Source organism: Ostrea edulis, chromosome 7 (genome assembly GCF_947568905.1).
Source record: "Ostrea edulis chromosome 7, xbOstEdul1.1, whole genome shotgun sequence".
Taxonomy (NCBI): Eukaryota; Metazoa; Mollusca; class Bivalvia; order Ostreida; family Ostreidae; genus Ostrea; species Ostrea edulis.
This window is the reverse complement of record NC_079170.1, coordinates 81,853,415-81,874,478: the sequence shown is the minus strand read 5'-3', so window position 1 is coordinate 81,874,478 and position 21,064 is coordinate 81,853,415. Positions and strand designations below refer to the sequence as shown.

The 21,064-nt window shown below is 34.9% G+C and overlaps 1 protein-coding gene and 1 long non-coding RNA gene across 8 annotated transcripts in view; one reads left to right on the top strand and one right to left on the bottom strand.

The window, feature by feature from the left end:
* The window catches only part of LOC125657063 (fibrinogen-like protein 1), a 68,209-nt gene that overhangs the window by 31,933 nt on the left and 15,212 nt on the right, over positions 1–21,064 (bottom strand). For 2 of the 7 annotated variants that reach the window (XM_056145484.1, XM_048887696.2), the window contains exon 5: positions 14,871–20,922. The exons of the other annotated variants lie outside the window; for them this stretch is intronic. In XM_056145484.1, coding sequence (XP_056001459.1) covers positions 20,681–20,922 — 242 coding nt within the window. In that variant the 3' untranslated portion in view covers positions 14,871–20,680. Of the gene's footprint in view, positions 1–14,870; positions 20,923–21,064 lie in introns of those variants that run through there. 7 annotated transcript variants of the gene reach the window in all.
* Positions 8,280–19,962, top strand: LOC130048578 (uncharacterized). Its single transcript, XR_008797359.1, has 2 exons — positions 8,280–18,986; positions 19,279–19,962. It is a non-coding gene; the product is annotated as an uncharacterized LOC130048578 (long non-coding RNA).

The following is a 21,064-nucleotide window of genomic DNA, read 5'->3' as shown; positions in this document are numbered from 1 at the left end:
TATATGTACAATATGAGGCCGCTCTGTACAAAATATGTAAAATAGATATATACAGGAGGTGGGGTCAGGTATTCAGGAGGAGTATATGTACAGTCTGAGGCCGTTCTGTACAAAATATGTTGACTGTAGTTACTTCAGTTTACCTGATCAAAATATAGTTCCCACGGTGGGTATGATTGGTCAACAAAGGGTGCCCACTCCTCATAAACACCTGATCCCACCTCTCGCTCTCGTGTGCACAGGGGTCCATGTTTGTCTTACTCTTAAATTGTATTCTTTATAGGAAATATGTGAATGATCACTGTTCATTTTTTGTCAAAAGTTTTGCATTTCTGTGTAACAATCTTGTCGTTTGTGCGCTAGAACCTTCGACTAATATTTTTTATGTATGTCGCTTATAGGGGTTTTGAGATTGGTCCTTGTTCATTAATTTCACCTTTCACACCAGTTTTTACCTGATGCAACATCGCAACAGTGTACCTGATAGAATTTTGCTCTAATCTACTTGTTAGAACTAGACACCATTCGTTACAACTGATACAATTTAGCGGCAGTGTACTAAAGATTTATGTAGAACTTGTCATGAGTGTATCTGAGAAAACTTTACTTGATGGAACATAACCTAATTTTCTTGAAATAACTTAGCTCAAGCATGCCTGACAGAACTTGCACCAGTGCACGTGATAAGATGTATAATATGGACCCCTTGTGCCGGCTAGAATTTAACGCAAGTTTGTCAAATAGAACCTTACACCAATTTATCCAACAGAACTTGAAGTTCGTGTTCCTGATATAACTTGATACCAGTTTACCTGATAGATTTTGGCGTCATTGCGCATGCCTGGTAGAACGTTTTGCAAGGTTTTCTTTTCTTTCTGATAGAACCCAATACAAATTCCTTTCATAGCAATCGATATCACATTACTCCATATAACCTGACACCAGTTATCTGAAAGAACCTGATGCCACTTCACTTGATACAAACTTAGACTAGTTCACTTCAAAGAACCTGATACTAGTTCATTTGATACTAACCTATGCTAGTTAACTTGATGGAAGCTGGCACCAGTTTAAGCAGCAATGTTGAGGCTTCTTGAACTTTAAAAATGACACTTTACAAATGCGATGTGTCGCCAAAATGAATATTTCTACATGTACGTAGACATTCACCACGTAAACGAAATAAGGAATATTTGATATACAAGGGATGGCCCCTTTTTATCATTACATATTTGTAACATTTACGCGGCCCGATATTGATACATTTTAAAGGTCCTGCAATAAATCGCTTTGGCACAAGTAAAAGATCCCGTAGCATTGAAATATACAGTAGTTAGAAAGGTAAACCGTAGTGAAATTTACTTGAAAATTTCTTAGGAAAATTATAAACAATCTTAGCATCATTAATGTTAGTCTAAAATTGTCGAAAATCGTCAAGTTTGAGGGTTTTTTTTATAGCAAACAATGATCGATCGTAACGCTATGTTGACACGATTGACTGTCTTTATTCTAAATGCTTGTGTACATTGGGGCGATTTTAAGGTCAAAATGTAATATCGAAATTTCCGTAGCGCATACTATGTATATAAATAGGAGATTTATATAATATGAAAGAAAAAAATTAAATGTCACTTTCATACACAAATAGCTTTGAACAATTGACAACGCCAATTAATAACGACAAAATATTATGAAATTTTCCTGCGATACAGCTATAAACCTGCACGTCGTGACGTACTTTTCCATTGTAACGTCATATAGTGTGCAATGTACTAAGGTACATATCTGTACAACGTAGTGGGTGGGTTTTTTTTTGGGGGGGGGAAGCCATAACTATTTTGCGTACTTGATACAACTTGACACCAATATACATGCACTTGATATAAGCTAACACCAGTTTACTTAGCTAGAATTCGCATGTGTTTACTTGATAGAACTTGAGACCTGTTTACTTAATAGAATCTGCGACCAGTTTACTTGATAGAGCCTGCCACCTGTTTATTCGATGCAACTTAACACCAGTTTACTTGGTAGAATATGGCAACAGTTCATTTGATAAAAGCTACACTGTAAGACAAATTTACTTGATAGAACATGATTCCAGTTTACTTGATAAAATCTGACACCAGTTTACTTGATAAAATCTGATACCAGTTTACTTTATAGAAACTGACACCAGTTTATTTGTAGGAAGCTGATATCCGTTTACTTGATATAAATTGACGTCAGTGTACTTGATAGAACTTGGCGCCAATTTGCCTAATAGAATGTGGTGCACGTTTTTGATTTAAAGATTGAGCCCGATACCAGTTTACTCGATATAACTTGACACCAGTTTACTTGGTAGAACTTGACACTTGATAAATTCTTGATAGAAGTTGGCACTAGTTTACTTCATTGAATGTGACACTTGATTGATCCTTGCACCTGTTTCTTGATAGAACCTCAAATCAGTTTACATGATAGAACCTCAAACCAGTTTACCTAATACAACGTGACACCAGTTTACTTGATACAATGTGACACCAGCTTGTTTGATAGCGGCTGACATAAGTTTAATTGATAGAATTTAACGTCAGTGTACGTGAGAGAACTTAGCGCCAATGTGTCTGGTAGGGAGTGCTGCAACTTTTTTTGTAAGAACCTTACACCAGTTTACTTAATAGAACGTGGTACCAGTTTACTTGATATAACTTTAAACAAGATTACTTGATAAAACCCAACATCAGTTTACTTGATAACACTTTGCGTCTGTGTACTTGAGTACACTGTACAGAGAACTTTTTAATCATAAGAGCTCGAGGGGATTCGCGTGGCTACGCCCCTTTGTTGCTTTGAAGATTGGTTACACTAAAAGCATATATTTCTTAGAACAAACCATTCACACCGTGTAAACAATTAGCACGAATAAAACTTGTTTTCCTGCTTGATATATGTATTTATGTACAGAATTTGTTTCAGGTATAATACATGTCACTAACATGGACTATTTTCTTACATAACATACTTTTCGGTGAGGAATGATTGATGTAAGAATAATGATCCTCTCACTCTCGCAAACATTTACTAGAAAGTTTTAATCCCATCCGCACTCTACGTTTTTCAACTTCCAAAAATCTAAAAACATCGCTCATATCCCTTCTGAATGTATTCCAGCATCATCAAGGGTCTGAAGAATTTCAAGATAAACGCATCTTCGGATATCTGCCAAAATCATGCATTTGATTTATCTTATCTCTCAGAAAGCTGCAAAAACTACTTGTTTTGTTTTGAAAAGTATGCGACTTGAATACGTGTTTACTGTCAGACATTTCTTCTAATCACAACTATATGGTTTTCTTATCCATAAAATAAATGTATTGTAGGATTCATAAAAACACATCGCATATATCATTACCATCCTAACAACCTTTTACTCAATCACTTACAACTTTATAAATTTCCAGACGGCGTATCAAAAGAAAATCAGTGGGAACAGCGCCATCAGTTTACGTCACGATGTGGAATATTCGGTCGAAATCAGACTCTGATTATATCTTATTTCAGCATCTGCATACAGCTTAATATATGGGCAAGAATATCTACATTGCTATGGAGCATTACGGTGTTATTTTCACAACATGTTCTGCATAAAATCCCCGGTTTAACAATGGAATATTCCCCTAGCTAAAATCATTAAAATTAGTACATGAAAGGTGGAGATAACGAACAGTGATCAACTCCTATAAGCAATACAAAATAAATAGTTGGGCAAACACGGAACCCTAGACACATCAGAGGTGGGATCAGGAGCCTAGGAGAAGACAGCATCCCCTATCGATTCCGATCAGGTAAACTGAGTTATCCGTAGTCAAAATCAGTGTGTCAAGAACGGCCTAACAATTGGTATGAAACACGTCAGACAGCATTTGACCCAATGATAAATTGTATTGACAAACTAGATCGTTATCACGACCATAGTGCATGTAAATTGGGTGACGCATTTTATCAAGACCTATTCAAACACGTAATACCTTGTAGTTCAGACAATGAACACGTCAGGCATTTTATTGAAATTATTTTCATTTAAATCTGGCTTTAAAATTGTATTATTTGAATCACTTTGACTACGATGAAAAGGTGAATATAACGAACAATGTCTCCTATCAGGAATGCAAAATCACGAGTTGAACAAACACGGACCCCTGGACATACCAGAGGTGGGATTAGGTGCCTAGGAGGAGTAAGCATACCATGTTGACCTGCCACACCCGCCTTGTGCCCTTATTTTTCATCAGGTATACTGGGTAATCTGTAGTTAAAATCAGTGTATTTTATTCTTATTTTCTTAATTGCATTACTTGGAAAAAAGTGCCACCCGATAAGCTCACGAAAAATTGAAGTCGTGACAAGCCACAACGAAAGTCTCAATATATATATATAATTCAATAAAAAAAAGCAGGAAAATATACAGTTCCAAAAAATCACTACCGCTTTCTAGATTTTAACATCCATCCTCCCGTGAATACAAATTCATAAATTTATTAATTTGTATTCACCTGAGGATGGATGTTTAAATCCAGAAAGCGCTAGTGATTTAAATAGATTTTGGAACTGTATATTTTACTGCTTTTTTTATTGAATTATTTTGACTATGTGATATCAACTCTTTCTATTTGGATTATATATATATAATTCCTTATATATATATATATATATATATATATATATATATATATATAAGGAATTACTTTCATCCTGGGGCAAGTTATACAAGTATAACCTGGTTTGGGTCAGTTTACGCTTTTTTTTGTAATCCGCGAATTCCTTACAAAAATATGCTACCCTTTGTCTATCAAAATGTACATAAACTCGGTAAAATGCAAGTCAACTGAGCCGTGCAATCATTCACTTAGCAACAAATACACAAAGTGTCTATCTGAAGGTCGCCATCTTTAATCTTAGTTCTACGGAGCCTAGCCATTTATCAAAATATTGTATCGAAGATGAAATTTGTCATGATAGAAAATATGTGTAGACTATGGATGCAATGTGTATTTCGCTGCTCTTTAGAGATAGGCTAGAGATCGACTTTGAAGTTGCTCATCTCCGACAGATGGAGAAAATACGGGAAATCGCATTATTTAGGCCTACCCAAATTAAATCTTTAAATATCAGAAAATGCAAAATTTGTGGCTTTTAACTCTGTGAAAACTTCTACTACATGAAAACTTACCCTTGTATGCAACGTTGGTCAACATTGCTGATACTAAATCCGACTCAAGAAAATATGTAAGCAAGTGACAAATCGCGATCCACATGGCAATGTGTCTGACGTCATGTGATAAAATGTGACGTATGTATTTTTGTTTGCTTCGTTGAAAGACGGATCAAGCAATGAAACAACCCCCCTCCTTTTTTTCCCCAGTGAGAAATGTATTTCAAAATGAACAGGGTAAAGTTTACTTGGGAAATCATTTATTCGAATATAATATCTTTGTTTTAATCTCTTATTCGACGATACATACAGAGAAATATGTTTTACAACAGAGATTTGCGTACAAGTAGATGTTAATATTGACAATGAGAAAACAACATGTGTATCAAACCGAAGAATCTTAATGTACACGTTGACTTTCTAGTCCATAGAGGGCTGAAAACAGTGCTGTGATGTAAATTTAGAGAGAGAGAAAAAAACTTTATATATATTCTGAAAGTGAGACCGTCTGCTTACATTTTGTCCGGTATGCGTCCATTCAGCTCGCCTTAAACTTTTAACATTTTCGACTGTCTCTTCTTCTCGGGAATAATGGAGCCATTATTAATCATATCAATCGGCAAGCATTCCCAGATAGTGCAAATTCAAGTTTATAAAATCGTGATCCCCGTGGGTAGGGTGAGGCCAGAATAAAGAATCAAAGTTTTATATATAGGAAAACTTATCAAACATATCACAACAGGCCATTAGTACCCGTATGAATATGCAAATATTTCTGGATAGTGGTGATTGACGATTCCCGGGTAATGTAGAATGAAGTTTGTAGGAGGGGCCATAATAGGGGATGAATCTCCAGGTAGTGATTATTCAAATTTTTACATGATTTTCCATGATAATACATAGGAAATATCGTTAAAATTATTTTTCTAAAAAACACCAGGGCTATGATTAGTAATATTGATATACAAGTATTCCCGGGTAGTGTAGAATGAAGTCTGATCAAACCATGACACGCATAGGTAGGATGGGGCCACAATAGGGAAAGAAACGTTTATATGGGAATATATAGGGAAACCTTTTAACAAATCTTCTCAAGAATAGTATGGACATGATTAGTCTTTGCAAGCATCGTTATGTAGTGCAAAGTTACATGTACGTTTGTTCAAGTCAGGGGCACAGGACGTAGGGTGGGGCCATAATAGTGGATAAAAGTCTGATGTGGAAACATATACGGAATTAAAACAAATTCAGAATTCTTTTCTTTTCAAGATTACCAGGACCACCCAAAATCATATCAAAATGCAAATGTTCATAACATATGTTGATTAAATGTTTATTCCTCCGTGACTACAGTTTTTTTCCTGTCTGTCTGAAACTTGAACCTTGCTTATAACTTTTGAATGGTGAGTTGCATGTATATAGGATTTTTGAATGTGATATTTGTTATACTTGTGACAAGACCTTTCATTTGGAATCAACGATTTAAGATTGTGACTTTGACCTTTGAGTTTGACTTACTTAGAAGACAACCAAACTTAGGCAATATCTTGGTAATATAGGAATCATGGTTGATCAGCTTACACTTCAATACAAAATCTTCAATCTTTTCAGTTGAATGTATTTTTTGATTTCCTTGGAAAAAGGCATGATCTTATAGTTTGAAAATCACTTGTTCCTTTATTCTCTGGAGGATAACCTCTTTCAATGCATAAAGGAGAATGTACACTAAGGGTCAATTTTGGCCTATTTTCAGAAGTTGTTAATTTTATGCCCTAATACTATATAGGGTGTGTACTTTCTATATATAGTAATTATATCCATGTATTACGTATACTTTTTTGTGATATGAAGGAGCAAACTTCATCAGTCGAACTCCTATTGATATCATTTATTATACTTTCATGTAAAATACTCGAATCTCATTGGTCAAGAAGCATTCGAAAAACATATTGTTACCTTCTGAGAACAGAAAGCACGGGCTCCAGGGTGATAGTATCTAGCAAAGGGTAACAGTACTTGACAACGGGTGATATCATAAAAAAGATTATCACATATGTCAAATTCATGCGCGTACGGTTCGCCATAGACTGTTAAACGACGTCGTTTGAGAGTTTGTAATAAACACGGATACCCGCATCGATATACGAAATATCGAATGACAGTGATTGATCAAATGTTAACATGTGTAAATCTTTCTGCTTTGTTGTTTATATAACATTCAGTATAATAAAACAAACATTGCATGTAGTTCAGGGTAACATCGAAAATTTTCACCCCTCGAGAAACAAGCTCAGCTACGCCCCGGTTGACAATAGTTTTCTCGTGGTGAAAATTATCAATGTTACCCACAACTGCATGCAAGATTTATAAAATGTGTGAGTCCAAACAAGGTATATCTGACAACGATAAAATCACATCGTATCTGTATTCAATTTTAATAGCCTAGTTGGTCAAGTTTCAATGTTAATCTTTACTTCATTTGTCTACTTTCTATATAGACTAATTGTTCAAGTTTTCATGTTAAATTTTTACTTCACGTATCTGCTCTTTATGTAGATTAATTATTCAAGTTTCAATGTTAAATCTTTACTTCATTTGTCTGTTCTCTATAGACACTAATTATTCAAGTTTCCATGTTAATCTTTACTTCACGTCTCTGCTCTCTATATAGACTAACTATTCAAGTTTTCATGTTAAATTTTTACTTCACGTATCTGCTCTTTATGTAGATTAATTATTCAAGTTTCAATGTTAATCTTTACTTCATGTATCTGCTCTCTATATAGACTAATTGTTCAAGTTTTCATGTTAATCTTTACTTCATTTATCTGTTCTCTATAGACACTAATTGTTCAAGTTTTCATGTTAAATCTTTACTTCATTTGTCTGTTCTCTATAGACACTAATTGTTCAAGTTTTCATGTTAAATTTTTACTTCACATATCTGCTCTCTATGTAGATTAATTATTCAAGTTTCAATGTTAATCTTTACTTCGTGGATCTGCTCTCTCTCATACCTAATGTTTCATAACAATATGATAAAGCATCACAGAGAGCAGCTGACAAACATCTTAACAGAGAAAGTTTAAAAGTTTTAAATTATCATTTTGATTTTTCTCAATGTCACTAGTACATGTATCAAGGGTAGCAACGATGTCAGATTTTGTCGCCATATTTCAATGTCGTTCTCTGCTTTACATTCATCCGGGTCAATTTTCCTTTTAACCATATAAACACCAAGAAGCCCATGGGTCACATCGCTCACATGAGCCACATTGGCCCTCCTGTTGTTTAGCTATTTATTATTTTTAAAAAATTTTTTGCAAACTCTTTTTCCATATTCACATAATCATCAGTAATAGTAATGAAGATACATATTAATCATTTTATACATTCTAACACCATCTCACACTCTTTCACACTACTAATTCAGCATTATTGGTTGAATACTTTTTATTGTAGGTTAGAGATCAAAAACACTTTTCCAGTTTTCTCAAAGTCTGTCAAATTTCAAAACTTCACATGATTTAATTGCTACAAATTTTTCAACTTTGTATTAAAAAAAAAAAAAAGATCATGTATCAGCCCAGTAATATGAGGAATTTTGTTTTGTTTTGAACAATTGAAAATATATTGTTTGGTATTACAGAATTATGAAATTTAACAACTTTATTACACAAACTGAGAGGAGTTTCACCAAAAATAACATTAATAACATTAAAACCAATTCTTTTTTATGTTTTTTTTTCTCTGAAAATATGAATGCTAAGATTATTCCAAAGTGATAAAGTATAAGAACAAGATATAAACATCTGTTGCATTTTTTCAACATTTTCTTTACAAAACGAACAACAGTCATCTGAATTTTTTTTTTTTTTTTTTTTTTTTGATTTTCTTGAGGTAATAATTCGTAGGAAGAAGCTTGTAAAGAATTCGGTACTGCAACCATTGAACATGGGTACCAATACTTGTTTTAAAACAAACTTTAAACAACTCTTTGACAGAAATATTGCCTTCTAAATGTATAGATAATTCAGTGTTCCATGTTTGAATTGATTTGAGTATGAGATCATTACTATCTATCATATCATATAACACTTTGGAACATTTATCAATCAACAGTATAAATTCAAAGTAAAAAGGAATAAATGGTGTACAATTTTTTTTAACATCTGATCTCCTAACAGACAATGATTATTTTTGCAATCTTTATTCCCATGATTTTTCGACCGCATATTGTTGCCCATTCCTAGCCCCATAGTGTTTCAATATAGCCATAACAATGTCAAAAGATAAAAACAATCATCGTGTGAAATGTAATTCTTTGTCATAAGGAATTTAAATACAAAATATGAAAACCCCACCTTAAAACAGTTAAGATATTATTGCCTACGGTCAGTTTTGTTAAAAGTAGGTCAAATTTCGAGGTCACGATTACAAAATATAAATAAATTGGTATCAAAAGGAAGAAATTGTCACAAGGAATGCGTACACGAAATATAAAAGATGCATCTCTCACCACCCGAAATTTCAAAGCAAGGTTTAAGATGCAAGGTGAAGATAACGAAAAGTGATCAATCTCCTATCAGCAATACAAAATCGATAGTTGGGCAAACACGAACCCCTGGACACACCAGAGGTGGGACCAGGTGCCTAGGAGGAGTAAGTACCCCCTGTTGACCGGTCACACCCGCCGTGAGCCCTATATCCTCATCAGGTAAACGGAGTTATCCGCAGTCAAAATCATTGTGCCAAGAATGGCTTAACAATCGGTATGAAACACGTCAGACAGCATTTGACCCAATGATAGGTTGTATTGACGAACTAGATCGTTATAACGACCATATAATTTGCGAAATGCTGACTTCAATCGAGACTGTTGAAACCCCTGTACCATCAACTTGTTTGTCAGTAGCTTACCTTGATTTGAAAACTGACTATACGCAGAACAAGCTCTTGCATATCAAATCAGTTGAGATATATAAACACCATATGCAGGTGATAATGGAATATTGCTACATAAATGTGAGAAGTTGACGATGGAGAAGCTGAAATCATCCCGCTTGTCATACAGTTGAGTTGTCAGTTTGCCGTTAATGTCTACTTTCAAAAAATATCTAAATATGAAGCAGAAGTGGACGACTCTGTGGTGTCTTTTATTTCTAGCTCACAGGAATATATCAAATCGACATATGAATGAAATTTATCATTGTTAATAGACAAAAGGTCGTCAATATATCTAAATGTCGAATTGAAGGACAAAGCGAGATATATCTTCTTCTCGTGTATAGGTTTTTGAATAAATTCTGCTTCATATGAATATAGAAACAGGTCAGCTAGCAAAGGACCACAATTCGTGCCCATGGGAGTTTCAGCAGACTGTTGGAAGACCTAATCACCAAAGACCACGAAGATATTGTCAATAAGGAACTCTAGCATATGTTGTATTTCAACTTCAGGGTACTTGTGCTTGGAATCAGAGTGGTGTTTAGCAAAGTAAGTTTTTGGATGACTGAACACTAGATAGGAATATTTCCTTTTTCTATTGAAGCAAATGTTTATGATGTCAAAAATTATAGTCTTTAATTCATCGTGAAGAATGGTCGGGTATAGTGTTGAAAAGTCACAGGGTTTAATGTTATTGATTTGGGAAAAGTTTTGCGATTTCAAGTTTACTAAAAGTTCTTTAGAAACTTTTAGAATCCACATTTGATTAACACCACTTCTGGCATATGTAGTCGCACAGTAAGTTTGAAGTTTCTCCTTCACAGCTGTTGATATTTTCGTGAGGAGCAAAGATAAGGGCTTGGTTAGGCGCTTACTGGATCCAGCAATATATCTTTGTAAGGGTTTTTATGTAGTTTAGGAATCCAGTATAGGTACGGTAACTCATATTCATTCGACCCATTGACAGGGATATTAAATGTGTCTAAAACTGAAGCAGGTTTTTGAAGAATTTCCTGTTTTGAAAGGGAAGTTGGAGCATGAGTACGATTACCAAAAGTGGAATTAATGCCAAGTTCGTTTAAAATACAGTTGTTATAATGAGCCTTACAAACAAAGACAATGATGTTTCTAGCTTTGTCAGCTGGAACCAAAGCATATTCCTCATGCAACTTATTCAATTTTTTTTATCACTTCTGGTTTACTAAACACAGAAGGATAGATGGTACGTACTTTTATTTTAATATGTCTAATGCGCGATGTTAATATTCCTCTCATGCTCTTAACGCATTCTGACAATGTATCAACTTCTTCTTTATCATATTTAGTTCATCGTCTGGCACAATCTTCGACAGAATTCATAATAGATGAAGTTCTGTCGCCAATTAAAAGACCGAGGTTCTCTGTATTCAGGACCTTTTAGAATAAGTGATTTGATGTCCTCATTTTCAACTATATCAATATCACAAGTAATGACATGTCCAGCTCGACTGTAGTTGAAAGAAGATGAAGAACAAGAGCACGTTGGTGGATTACGTATACGATAGTCTATATATAGGCACTGCGAAGTTTGCTTATAATTAAAAAGTTTGGATGCAATAGTAGAAGTATAGCTGTAGGAGAAACTAACATCATCACGTTTGTCATACAGTTGAGGTTTCTGCCACCAGTCAGAACTAATAGGAAGGTCATCCGAAATCTAACACTACAACATATGTATTTCCCAAGTTATTATCTAGGCTGGAGTACACATGATCAAAAAGCATACACATGTATCTACACCCCTCCTAAGCTCCGGAACCGGAAGCAGGGATAATCATTCTAGAATGATACGGATACGGGGGTTTGTGTTTAAGATTTTTATGTTGTGTTATTAGTTCCGCCCTGGGGTCTCATCCTCTAAATCACAGGCAATAAACTTTACGATAAACCAAAAATTGAGTTTTAAAGATTCTGACAATTTCTTTTCCAGGTTGCATCCCTGCCATTAGGGGATAGGAAACATGAAATTCATCGTTTTTGTTCCCATTCACCCTGAAATGATCTACGGTGTACACTACTTTGGGGGGGGGGGGGGGGGGGGAGTTTGCCCTATATATAATTACGCTAGAGAAATGACTAATATTCAAAAGTTTACAAATGATGGATTACAAATGATCGCATTCAGGGTGAATCAAGTGAAAGAAAACGATTTATTTCATTTCACAGACAATACTTGTCTAGTAATAAAACTAAAATACAAATAGATAAATAGCATGATCCGCTCCACAGTCACAAACCTGGATCACCCGGGCACGTGTGTACATCTCCCTCCATTCACGCAGCAGTGTCACTTGTGTCCGGGGCCACGGCAAACATCGTGGGAACCTGGACCCAATTTATGTACAATGAAGCCCCGGAGAAATAGGCGCTGCAGCTCACTGCAGCATACCCGCCAGATCCAGCCATTTCTGTTGGTCCATAATGCACGTTGATATCTAGTGGAGCGTTTTAATTTTAAAGTGTGGCCTCGATACTTCGTTATCGCTAGTGTATGAAAAGATAACTCTAATGTTTGTACTAGCTTTAATGAAATGAGGGACCCCTAATCCCAATCTAATTAAAACCAGACCTCCTCTAACCGTTACACTCACCATTGCGTTTGCTGAGAAGAGACAACGTAATTTTGCCCTTAAATTGTCACACTGGACAAAAACTACCATTATAAACACATTTGCAGGAAAGACCGTTCGTTTTGTCTTTGGTCAACTATTCGGCATGGCGAATTACAAATGCATACGTACAAACATTATCTAAATACTGAAAAAGATCATTTATGTTACATATGGAAAATTTATTTTCGGGCTCCATGTAACTTCCTAATAATCAAGTTTTATTTATCATATATGATATCAATAAATATAGTATAACTAAGGCACGCAATTATTATAAAAAATTGTTCATTCAATTTATGTGCGCAACAATTCAAACACGCATTTACCAAAAAGTCCTTCCTCTATGCAATATCATTTAATTGGACTTTCCCGCGCTTGCGCAGTGTTTCATAAAGTAATAAATAAAACTGAGGATATAACGAATCACTTTGCCATTTCTATGAACGGTAAACGAGTACGATATAGACGAGTTTGAAAGGGAAAATTTGAAAGGGTGGGGTAGTAAAAATAAAAAAAGAGGAACTACTGTATGAATACACATTCAACATACAGAAAGGTATATTTGATATTCTACAAAATAAGCCGGCATCGGGATCGATCGTCTAATGTGTAGAGGTATCGCACCGGTAATTGTCCAATCAAAATGAACCTAGTCAATTGTAGTTAGATATATTTAAAAGAATGATTTTTCCCCCTACGTAATTCTTCTCATTTCCTCTTCTTCTTTTCTCTTAATTTTTGTACCCCTGATTAGGAAATTTTGTGTAATTTTCAGAAATAATCAGCTGTATACAAAGGAACTATTTGATGTTGGTAGCTGAGTCTACTTCCTGGGGTGAACTCAGGGTATTTACATACATGTGAAAAACATGTGGATTTGAGGATAGTCTTAAATTGTTTGCTGGTAAATTCTTTTGAAAATCCTACGTAGGATGTTGTTTTTGCGGTGTCGGCAGACAAGACGGGCAACATTGAGCATTTCTGAATGCGTTATTCGGCATCAGCGCGTTATTTGGCATCAATTTTAACAAGTGATGAATTACAACTTTCTCTAACAATTCATTCCAAAGATGTTATGATATCCTTCCTTAGAGATCAAGTGCAAGGGTGGGGTTGAAGAGGGGGGGGGGGGTCACAATTCATAATTTTTGCCATTATGCATTGTTACGCCAAGACTGTGGAAAGACTTGATGTGCAAAAATAATTTTCAAAAATGACCAATTAAGCCGGTATGGGGTTATTTGAGTTTTTTAGTTGAATATACAAAAATCATGACCATGCCAAAAAATTCCGTCCGGTCTTGAATTCGTTGGCTTCAATAGGACCATATTACATACTGATTAATAGAGCCGTCGCTTATTTCTTAATTGCGGTCACTGATTTATATCGGTTTTTCTACACCGGAGATTTTGCTAGGAATTTCTTGGCATGAACTTGTATTCAACAAATCATGTCCCAGTTGACAACTCAACGGTATGACAAACGGGATGATTTCAGCTTTTCCATCGTCAAATTCCCATATTTTTGTACCAATATTCCACTATCACCTGCATATGGTGTATATATCTCTCAACTGATTCGATACACAAGAGCTTGCTCTGCGTATAGTCAGTTTTTAAATTGAGGCAAGCTACTGACAAACAAATTGATGGTACAGGGGTATTAACAGTCTCGATTGAAGTAAGCATTTCGCAAATTCTATGGTCGTTATAACGATAGAATTTAACTAAGGTCTAAACACATCTTTAATAAATTGATACTTTGTCAATACAACCTAGCATTGGGTCAAATGATGTCTGACGTGTTTCATACCGATTGTTAGGCCGTTCTTGGCACACTGATGTTGACTACGAATAACTCCGTTTACCTGATCAGGATATAGGGCTCACGGCGGTTGTGACCCGTCCACAGGGGATGCTTACTCCTCCTAGGCACTTGATCCACCTCTAGTGTGTACAGGGGTCCGTGTTTGCACGACTATCTATTTTGTATTGCTTATATGAGTTATGAGATTGATCACTGTTCGTTATCTTCGCATTTCATTAGTGAATGAGGTAAACACAAGAACTACAAGACTGAGATCAAATAATTTTATTTATGTTATAAGAGCCAAAACAGAATATTTTAGAAGATCTTTTATCATTTCAGAAGGAGTTTGATGGAACTCATTACCAGATTTTCTTAGAAAATGCACAACTACCACATCTGTTAAATCAGCTTCAAACATTATTTTAATCCTCAATAATACTCATGTGTCTATGGTCTCTTTTCATGTAGTACTTATCTGTATGTATATAAACTGTGATATTTCCATGTTTTGTGATAGGTGTTCTCGATATGTATATACTCGTATGTTATAGACAGGACCACAATGTAAACTAGTTTATATATATAATTGCACAATCCTGTATAAATAAAGGATATCATTATTTGCTAGAATACCTACTTTTTATTTAACCCTTTCTCTACCGTATCGGTCAATATGACCGATAGCGCGTAAAAACAGGGCTACGCAAAAGGAGTGTCTATAAATCTTTGAAACTACGGACGTAATATATATGTTTTATATATCATATTTTTGGAAATTTTCTATATTTTTTAACTATGCAAAAATCAATTGAATAAATAAAGCCATTAAATTTAAAAAAGCATTTAAAATGAAGGATGACTTCGTCTAAATATGACGCAACGCTTTGTCGCAAGGCCATTTCCCCCCTCGCTATGATTTTTTTTATTTTCCCTATGAATGCAATATTTTTTATATTTTTGAGAAGCATATATTCCCTGCTTTCAGTACATATAAAAATTGTTTTTGATGGCTGGCAAAGTTATAAGAAAATAGTAATTTTTTTGCACATATACGTTGTTTTACGATTTTATTTCGCAATGTTTAAACAGATCGGCGTTTTATCTATATTTATATATGGAAATAGTGGAAAGTAAATACATCCTGTAAAAGTAGAGGAAATGTTCTTTTTGATGGACCCTTATTCATATTACAATTCTCGGTAGTTTTTATATTACGATAAAATGAAATTGGGACATGCTGCGCGGTTTTCTTAAAAATTAGCGACAAATCGACGTCGCTAAAAGCAATCGACGCGCGTCGCACAATAAAGTGGTGAAAACTATTTGTATTGTCCTCTTTTAGTAAATTCAGTACCTGTTGATACACTAAAACAACATACATACATGTATGAAATAATCAGCCAGGTATCTCTGCTTTTTTTTTTAAAGCATAAAACCAATATTGGTTTATAACAGTTACACAACCTACATGTAACTTCATAAAACACCTATTGAGAATATTACATCGGCAGATTGAATTTAAAAAAAGATAAATAAAGTACTTCAAATTCAGATATAAACGTTATATTTGTTCGGAATAGAAATAATTTTTTTCTCTGCCAAAGAAAGAAAACAAAGAAGAAGTTCGCCTATATATAACCTGTATACTTTTATTTTTCCGTGATCCGGATCGCGGGCCTCGCGGGGTTTTCTGAAAGTGTGCACGGAGAATGACACGTGTTTCCGTTTCAACGAAAACAACACAGCTTCACCGTGACTGTCACAACCAACGCTTGTATTTTACATCTTTAAAACGACCTAATGTCAGAAGAAGATGCCCTGGATCGCCTGTTGCAGGATGACCCAAACGATCATGCATTCAGTATAAATACGTACATGTAAGTTGATGTAGCCACATAGGCCGACTAAAAAGAAAACAAAAATGTGGTTTTGTCATGTTATGAAAAATTCACGATTAATTAACCGCAATTTGATGCCATGGTTTGTCGTTTCATGAAAGCAAATATTTATATTTTATGATATCTAAAACAAGTGAATAACACCCTGTCCGGGTCCGGCAGTTTGATTACCCCCCCCCCCCCCTTTTTCCCCAGAATTATCTCCTTACGTGACGCGCGAGTGTAAGAAGGGGGTGTATTTAGTGTATAATGGGATGGGGTGGTTTTAATCAGACTGGGCATTCACGACCGCTGGTGAGAAGGCTATTTTCCAAGTTTTTTCCATGTTTATAAAAGAAATTATCTTTCTATGAAAAGAAAACACAATCTGTTAGGAAAACACACTTATGATAGAATTTATTATCATAATTTGAATTATTTTCTTTATTCTGTAACAGAAATAAAAACAAAATGTGTGTTTGGGCCAAAATGGGGGTGGGTTAACATCAATCAAAGTCTGATTATGACAGGCTAATGAAAAATCATATTGATTTCTCTTTTATCCAAATGCATGTATTTTATATACACTTAGTAGCTTATGACCATAAATTAAATGTGATCCATACATGCTGGTACTTGTATGCTATGAGCTGATGGGCATGTGTTCCCTTCTTGCCCACAGGGGCTCGGTTGTCAGATATTGAAGTTTTGTATTATTTGTTCCCGAATAATAAATTGAAGTTTTGCATCATTTGTGTCCGAATAATAAATTATATAAATGCAAGGTGAAGATAACGAACAGTGATCAATCTCATAACTCCTACAAGCAATACAAAATAGATAGTTGGGCAAACACGGACCCCTGGACACACCAGAGGTGGGATCATGTGCCTAGGAGGAGTAAGTATCCCCTGTTGACCGGTCACACCCGCCGTGAGCCCCATATCATGATCAGGTAAACGGAGTTATCCGCAGTCAAATCAGTGTGCCAAGTACTTTAATGTACACATGATACACCTTTTTGAAAACCTCTAAAAAAGCGGATTTTGGTGGATGATTTTATTTATATAATTTATTATTCGGACACAAATCATGCAAAACTTCAATTTATTATTCGGGAACAAATAATACAAAACTTCAATATCTGACAACCGAGCCCCTGTGTTCTTGCCGGTCTCCTCCGTGGCCGAGTGGTTAGAGCATTGCGCTCAAAATCACACGGCCTCTCATCTCTGTAGGCGCGAGTTCGAATCCCATTCGTGCCGGTAAGTGAGAAAGTTTTCCCAGTTTACTTTCGAAAGATCGGTGGTCTCTCCCCAGGTATCTGGGTTCTCTCTTCCACCAATAAAAAAAACTTGGTGCCACCAGATAACTGAAAAATTGTTGAGTTTGGCAGAAAACATCAATCAATCAATCCCCTTCTTGCCTAGCAGAGTACCATACAAGGGGATTTAGACACTGGGTACCTTTAAGAAGCAATTCAATTCAACTTTTATATCTGGGGTCATTCACTTTCCCTCAGAGTTTCAGTATTTTCGCTGGACCCTGTAGGTTTTAACCTGAATTTCTTCAGTATTTGCCCTCGTGTATAATATATGCTAGGCATAATGCAGATACCTACATGATACATTTTTTGTTCATTACCCACTCTGCTACTCTCGCAATGTATAATAAAATATTCGATTCATTTCTAACACATGTATGCAATCCCTTACCATATCTTTAAATAAATTTGAGTAAATAAATTTAAGTGCGAAACTGTTTCATGCTACCGTGAAACTTAGATTTTGCTTTTTAAACATAAACCAACAATTCTTAATTGTGATTTCTTTTCTTTTTTAAAAAGGGTATTGACATCCCAATATTTAGTGGGAAGTTCCCAGGTATCATCCGCTAGCGACAGTCTACTGACAAATCCAGACATGCATTGGAAGGATGCTGATATGGAGGACACATGAACACCTGATCCCAGAACTGTGGCATTTCATTCGGGGTGACAACCTGGCTTTCAGTTGGTATGACTCTTTGAGGTTGAATATAGGGTTAAATCAGTGTAAATTTGATTAACATTCAAATAAATCCAGATAATACATTCACAATTGGAATCATGGCATTATGGTACACTGATATGTGTGTACCATTTTACTGTTTTTTTTTTTTTTTTGTGGGTTTTTTTTTTTTTTTTTTTTTTTTTTGCTGCATAACTAGGGATCGTATACATACAAAATGAGACAAAACAATTTCTAATTAGTTTCTAATTATAAGGTATGACACGTTTTAAGGTATGGTGGCCAATACTGATTTTATTTGCAATTTTCTTTCAGATATGGGACCCTATTATTCGGAGAACTGCAGATTTTATGAAGCTGTCTTTGACAGAAGATTTGGTTTTCTCCATCTGTGTTGCCAACAACCATTATGCTGAGATGGTCACATCTAGGGGGAAGGGTTGCCATATACTTCCCAAGGAAGTTTGCAGCCTCTCACTGAAGAGGAACTGTACAGGTATTACTAGTTTTAAAAACCGATATTGTGGCAGTGACTTCCAGTTTCAAAAGAATAATAAAATGCATAGTAAAAAGATTACCTTTACCAAAATTAATCTGGCTGTGAATGTAACTCATTTATTAAATGTGTACTACAATTACCTCTGATAAAATTTCATAAGTAATTAAATGCATACTTTTCAGAGGGCCTTGATTATCGAAAACATTTACAGAGCCAATTTGAGTATTCAAAAGCTTTGACAATACATTAGTATTTAGGACTAAGTATTAAGAAATACTTTTTTTTCCAGATTTTTGTGCATTATCTTATACACGCCTGCTGTGAAGTTCCAGTCGATAGACAGATATTGGTCAACGCATGTCCCTGTCGGAACAACTCGTTATCAAGAATTATGTCTAGAAATAGGTTTCAAGAGGTTGAATATAAGAACATTTTTGTTAAATATGATGCAAGTACATTTAAATCTAGTGATTGAAAGTAAGTACTTGAACATTCGCTTATGTTGAACTTGGAGAGGAAAAATGGTTAGTACTTTTTGATAACATTTGATAAGGTGTTGTTGCTTAGCAACCAAATATAACTGAATAAAAAATAGATTATTTTAGATTAACAATAATTGAAAGATCTTTGTTTTAATGTTGCAATACTTATTCTATTTAATGGAACATAATGGCAAAACGTCATATTATTAGAAAATGATGGACAAGTATATAAAGTACGAAGTTTCCATTTGATGACCTTTGACCTTAATTCTCTTCATACATTTTTTGTTAAAAACCTTTTAAAATGATTAAGATCTATTTAAAGATTATATTTTAAGATAATGTGACATTTACTAATCATCATGGATTGTAATTACGTTTAAATTGTGTCGAATGGATGCAGAAAGGCAAATTATGGTCAAAATTGTACTATGAGTGTTGTTACTTAGCAACCAAAAATATTTGTTTGTCAATAAAATTGATTAGTTTGATTTTGTTCTTTTTGTAGTATATTAAAAGGCACATTAGCTCATACATTTAGAATTTCCTATTTTTGACTCTAATCTAGTGAGAGGGGTCGTAATATATATATTTCAGAGAAAAAAGATTGCAAAAATGTGCACTTATATGACCTTTGACCCCGTAGACCTATATGAGGTCATGGGATACATTGACAAATTTTATAAGAAATTGTTCCCTGTCCAATTCCTAACAAAATTACATGTCATATGCCTACCCCAAATCGTGATCCATGCAGATTTAAATCGATTTTAAAATACTGTCATTTAGTCTCTAAAAACCTCTAAAATGTGCCGGTAGAGAAAGGGTTAAGAAGCTATTCACGATATACATTTTGTACAATATATGCAAGCATTTATATTGATAATTAACCATATACCATAAACATCCATGTGTTGCTGAAAACAATACAGATCATGTACTACATAGTAAATGTTGATTATTTTTCAGAGTTTGATAATCAGTGACTAGAACTAATCCATGGAATACATGTACAACACTATCTTTCTACAGAGATTGCTAGTATTCACTACTCAATAAACAGTTAGATTGTGAAAATACATGATAATTTCATTCATATTCCTGACCCGTCCGTTACTAATCTCTCTACGTCACAGATAGATGTCTGATGTAAAATGAATATATCCAGCATATGTTTTTGTGAACTGCTAAACACGGTATATATTAATGTTAAGTCTTGGGTCTGATCATCATTGCTGTGGTTTTTAATGCTACATATTTACTTTCCCAATGGTACCAGACAGAGTATTGGGGACCAGACAGAGCAGACTCCGCATACCGTCCATTCAGATTGGAGTAGTGACAGCCAAGGTACCACCAGGCTCCGTGATATTGTACTGCACAGTTATTACCGTCATTATCCTGATCCCAGGTACTGAACTTATGTCCATTGTGGTACTTCAAACTGTCTCCTACAACAGGGTATTGATAACTGTTATAAACATCAACTGTCTCATACAACAGTGTTGATAACTGTTATAAACATCAACTGTCTCATACAACAGAGTATTGATAACTGTTATAAACATCAACTGTCTCCTACAACAGAGTATT